The sequence below is a fragment of the Peromyscus leucopus genome, unplaced genomic scaffold (assembly GCF_004664715.2).
Source record: "Peromyscus leucopus breed LL Stock unplaced genomic scaffold, UCI_PerLeu_2.1 scaffold_1359, whole genome shotgun sequence".
Classification (NCBI taxonomy): Eukaryota; Metazoa; Chordata; class Mammalia; order Rodentia; family Cricetidae; genus Peromyscus; species Peromyscus leucopus.
Window position 1 is genome coordinate 5,829 of NW_023504511.1, and position 5,800 is coordinate 11,628.

Genomic DNA, 5,800 nt, shown 5'->3' on the forward strand with positions numbered 1-5,800 from the left:
GAGTGTGATCTGAATACATTATGTTCACAGAAGAAGTTACTGAATAGTTACTTTTTAAAATCTTCTCCACTGCTCTGGTAGGTGTTCTGACAGAACATACTTTATGCAGATGCCAGAGACAGGCGAAGGGAAAGACAGTGTCTCTTCCCCATTGTCTCTCCATTGTCGCAATGAGGAAGGCATCTAAACCTCCGTAAGCTCAGAGCAACCCCTACCTACCTCTCCCAGTCTTCACGCTGTTCATGTTTCATTTTTAGTCTCATTTCTCAAGCAATCATCTCTATAGTGAAAATTTTGAAATGCATCCTCTACTGTTATGAACTCAAGTGCATTGTTCCCAGCAGTCACATGTGCAGTAGCACACCACCTCTTGCTGCCCCTGTCGCTCTGGAACACAGGACTCCTATATTGGTTTTCCCCATTGCACTTCCTTCTTATGCTGTCATTGAAAGTTTTCTGTACCCTGATAGTGGGTTTCTCCAGTGATGCAATGAATCATATCAGGCCAAGTTAATAAGACGAGGTTTAATGTGAGCAAAGCAATTCCTGGGTGACTCTTGGAAAGGAAGCAGGAGAGAAATCACATTGCAGGTCTGGAGACCATGTCGAAAGTACCCTGTAGATGTAGTCTTGAGCATCTCTAGGAGAGGAGCCGACCCTTGGTGGGCTTTCTGAGGGGCAGGATCTGGAATGGGAGGAGTGGAGCCTGAGCAGAGATTCCCAACAGTAATATTTAAAACAATATTTGGAAGAAACCTTTACTAGTGCAGGAGTATCCCACTTTTTAAAATGATTCTAAAACTATTAAACCATTACATCTATACTTACTCTATCATCATGATGCTCTTTGTTTTGCTACTGCAGTGATTTTACTTAAATTATTTCATGGGTGTTGATTCTTTTTATTTTTCAATGTGTATGAGAGTGGGTCTGTGTAAAATGTATGGTACCTGTGTACAGGTTCTCAGGAGGACAGAAGTGAGTGTCAGGTCCCAGGAGTTGGAGCTACAGACAGCTGTGAGCCACCTAAAGTAGATGCTGGGGAGCCAACTAAGGCCTCTTGGAAGGACAAGGACCCTTATCTGCTAAGCCATTTCTCAGGCCCCAGTAAAGGGTCTTTAGTCAGAACATGCATCTGTTTCCTGAGTTAAACCTTTACCTGTTGCTTCTCTGAGTGTGCTTGGCTCTGTGTGTGGCTGAGGCTTTTTCTGCTTGGGAGGGGCTGGTCCTCTCCTTCTTCCTAGATCCCTAACCCACAGAACCCCAGAGTCATCTCAGAATGCCCTGCCCCCCACTGTGTTCCACCCAGACTCTCAGGCAGGGCTGGTTTGGGAGGAGCTTCAGGCTCAGAAGGCTGAGAGGGAACTCTGCAGTGTCTGGCCTGGCAGGGTTCCTGGGTGGAGCTGACTGGTTGCAGGAGGAGGGACATTCAACAGCCATCATGACACCACAGTCCAGGGCTTGGTTCCTTGCTTCTGTCTCCAGCAGCCACACAAGCACCATGAAGAGGCTGCTGTGCTCTCTGCTGGGGCTGCTGTGCACCCAGGTTTGCTGTGAGTCTGGCTGTCCACATTCAGGGGACAGAGAGGATTCTGTCAGCACATGAAGGGTGGGGAAGCAGACCAGGAGTCCTGCAGAGCTCCCACCTTCTCAGAGGACATGGGGTGTGTTCAGGGTCTGTGGATGCTCAATGACCCCATCTGTGTCTCTTTCTCTGTTTCTAACCAGGGGTGAAAGTTGAACAAGTGAAGCAGAATCCTGTGTCCTTGGTTCTGCAGGAGGAAGAGCGTGCAGAGCTGCAGTGCAATTTTTCCACAGTTTTGACCAGTGTGCAGTGGTTTCACCAAAGTCCTGGGGGACATCTGAAGAACCTGTTTTACAATCCTTCTGGAACAAAGCAGAGTGGAAGACTGATGTCTACGACAGTCACTCAGGAACGTCGCAGCTCTCTGTACATTTCCTCCTCTCAGACCACAGACTCAGGCACTTATTTCTGTGCTATGAGTGCACAGTGCTCCCCACACACCTGCAGCCAGTACACAAACCTTCAGCTGGGTGGGTGTGGCTCTTCCCTATCATGAGACATCAAATTTTCACCATAGAATATCTGCTTGATTTAATATCCGTTTTCTGTATAGAAAGAGTTTTAACTTCTGGTAAACTTTTGGCTATGTAGGTTAAAGATTTGGGTCTTTAAATTCTCAATATATTCTCCCTCCTGAACATAAATATCCATCTTAGAATGAATTGAGGACTTATAAGTAACATTTTACAGATGAGCATACGGTATTTATGTGTTTTGGAATAAATATGATTATACACATATGTGTAACAATGATTAATGAAAGAAAAACCCATAAAGTTGGAAGAGAGCAAGGAGGGAACACAGGAAGTTTTGGAGGGAAGGATTGACATGATTATATTATAATCTCAAAAATAAAAAAATGATAAAAAAATGAGTGAAAGAAAACTGATTTAATAATCACCATTTATACAATTAGTCTATATAAGGGGTCAATAAATTTGACATGAAATCCAAACATTTGCTTATTTTATAAGCTTTATTGTAAATAATAATCATTGTCATGTCCTTTTGTCTTATGACTGGCTTCTCTCATTCTCCAGAATGAGGTAGTTTTGGCTCAATAGAAAGATAGGGAACCATGGGACACATGGAGAAAAGTCTGGAAGGGGAAGAGAGAAACTAGGCTATAGCTGACCTCAACAAAGACACATTCACATTCCATGTCAAAAACTTTGGCTCCAGAGGAAGATTCAATGCATTTCTTTCTTCAAGGAATGGTCTTCTAAGCTCAGGACACTGTTGAGTGAAGACCTTATTTGTCCACAGAGAGGCAGTGCTGCTTCAGAGCAGGTGAAGGCTGTGGCTCTTCCACACACTGCTCAATAAGCTAGAGATGATTATTTAAAATAACAAAACCATTATCTCCTCCATCCTTAAGTTTAACTAGAGAAGAAAACATGTATCTGTCTAGCCTTTTATCTATATTATACCTGAATATCCAGGGTCCATAGTGAGGACAAATAGGAATTTGCAAGTGAACACTATGAAGATATATGCTATCCTTCATGGCTGGGGCCACATTACCTTCTCTAATGTACATTTCTAAGGTTGTCACCCACACTTTGTCTGATCTCCAGTCACCCTGATATGACCTGTGCCTAGAATTATGTTATATATCCTTTCGACTGGGAAATCTACTCATGGTTTGAAGCCAGCTCAATCTTCTCCATCAGGATCTTCTCTGACTGGATCAGGAAGCAGTGTCCACACCCTTCCTTCATCAACTTGTCTAGACTCACAGGTATCTTCGGTAGGCTTCAGTTTTCTGTTGTTGAGTGCTGAGACAGGAATGAAGATAGAACAGTGTGTGTTATGAAAGACACCTGAGCACTCTTGTACAGTAGGCAGTTAGACACTCAGCAAATACACAGGACTTCTTCCTCATCCTGTTTACCTTTTTCAGTTTCATGTCCCTGTTTTCAATCATTTGATATTTTAATAGCTAGTGAAAACTTCAGAAATAACAAGTCCATTTGTTTTAAACCATCCTTTCTTCCTGGTACTATCAGAAATCCCCCACCACTAATTGTGATCATCTTTGCTCTGCATCTCCCTGCTGTCCATGCCACTGGTCTGTTTTCACTGAGCAGCCATCTGTGTCATCAGAAAGTCTGTGCAGGTATCAGTGCTGTGAGGTGCTGCCATTTAGATATGCATAAGAAAAGGCACATGTATTTCATTTCAGTGAAAGAGTTAAAGCTTTTCGGGGATGCATATGTATGTATAGCAGAAAATTCAATGTGTGTGTGTGTGTGTGTGGCTCGGCAATGTTTGTGATTTGAGACTTTAGGACGTCATGGAATGTGTTCCCCATAGATGATGCAGATAGTGTGTGCTGGAGAGATGTCTGGCTGAAAGGGATAAAGGAAAAAGAAAAGACACCAAAATGATAAAGAAGGAACAAAACACCTCTAGGATGCTGAAGTATAATCTATTTAGATAGAATTTTATTATTTGTCTTTTCTTTCTTTCTTCCTTCCTTCATTTCTTTTCTTTCTTCTTTTTTACCTTCCTTCCTCCCTCCCTCTCTCCCTCCCTCCCTCTCTCCCTCTCTCCCTCCCTCTCTCTCTCTCTCTCTCTCTTTCTTTCTTTCTTTCTTTGTGTATTTCAGAAAATTCACACTGCTATTCTTGGTGTGTATATTAATACACATTTCTGCCAAGAGTGTATAATGATATTATTACAATGACAGGATTTCTTATTCTCAGTGACTGTATTTTCAGCAATAGTAACTTTGAACAAAATTTGGGAATACTTCCTATGTCAGAAATAGCTTTAGACAAAGTGTTTGTGAGGGGTGGAGCCTGTTGAAAGAACTTAGAGCCTGTGAAGTTAGAGTCTGTGTTCTAGGGGAGATAAAAGGCCTTCCAAGTTCTCATCAAGCTTCAATCTAGGAGGAATGGACAAGATCCTGAAAGCATCATTTTTAGTCTTGGCCCTTCACCTAGCCTGTGAGTCTCGAAGGAGAAACTTGAGAATATGGAATTTATGTGAATGCATGAGGGAACTGGGGCACCAGACAAAAATCATAAATGTTAAAAAGCATCAATACCAAGTACATTCCCGGGAACCTAACCTAATGACATTTGTTGTGTCTCTACACAGGGGTGAGCGGCCAGGAGCAGGACAGACGTGACCAGCAGCAGGTGAGACAAAGTCCCCAATCTCTGACAGTCTCGGCAGGAGGGACTTCAGTTCTGAACTGCACTTATGAGAACAGTGCATTTGACTACTTCCCATGGTACCGGCAATTCTCTGGTGAAGGCCCTACACTTCTGATAGCCATACGATCCGTGTCGAATAAAAAGGAAGATGGAAGATTCACAGTCTTCTTCAGTAAAAGTGATAAGCAGCTCTCCTTGCACATCACAGATTCTCAGCCTGGAGACTCAGCCACCTACTTCTGTGCAGCAGGAACACAGTGCTCTCCAGGCACCTGCAGCCCATACCCAACCCTGCAGCTGAGGCTCCAGCAAAACCCTGTTGTGGGGCAGAGCCTGGCAGAGGTGCAGAGGGTTTTTATTTGCAGGACCAGGTGACAGGTGACACAGTGAATGTAAGGATTAGACTCATTCAGGCCAGAGACTGAGCTAGGTGAAGTCACGGCTTGCTGTACTCCAGTCTCCCTTTGCCTGTCAGGCACCACTGGAGTTATACATGTATTTCCTTAACTATCTTAGTTGAATTGTTTTTCTGAGTAATTGTACAAATAGTTGTCTGTGTGGATGGATTGTAACAAGTGGAAATTATAACATCCCCATCTCCCTACTGTAGCTGTAGCTTTCTCCATTCCTGCCTGGTTCATAGTCAGGACAAATCTATCTCACCCTCCAGTCCCACAGCCACTCTGACCCAACCGAGTAAACACGGAGACTTATATTGTTTAAACTGTTTGACCTAATGGCTCAGGCTTCTAGATATCCAGTTTTTACATCTTAAATTAATCCATTTTATGAATCTATACCTTGCCACATGGCTAGTGGCTTACTGGCATCTTCACATGCTGCTTGTCATGGTGGTGGCTGGCAGTGTCTCCTCCCACCTTCCTGTTCTCTTAATTCTCCTCTCTGTTAGTCCTGCCTACACTTCCTGCCTGGCCACTGGCCAATCAGTGTTTTATTTATTGACCAATCAGGGAAATTTGACATACATACCATCCCACAGCACTTCCCCTTTTCTTTTTCTTTCTTTTTTTTTTTAAAAGGAAGGTTTTAA

General features: G+C 43.2%; 2 gene segments (V, D, J or C); both read left to right on the forward strand.

Annotated features, from left to right (window-relative positions):
* Nucleotides 1-1,468: 1,468 nt before the first annotated feature.
* LOC114688323 lies at nt 1,469-2,081 on the forward strand. The segment is given in 2 exon segments: nt 1,469-1,553; nt 1,729-2,081. Coding segments are annotated over 2 exon segments (405 nt in total).
* A 2,403-nt stretch (nt 2,082-4,484) lies between these two features.
* On the forward strand, nt 4,485-5,124 carry LOC114688324. The segment is given in 2 exon segments: nt 4,485-4,536; nt 4,691-5,124. Coding segments are annotated over 2 exon segments (486 nt in total).
* Nucleotides 5,125-5,800: the final 676 nt, after the last annotated feature.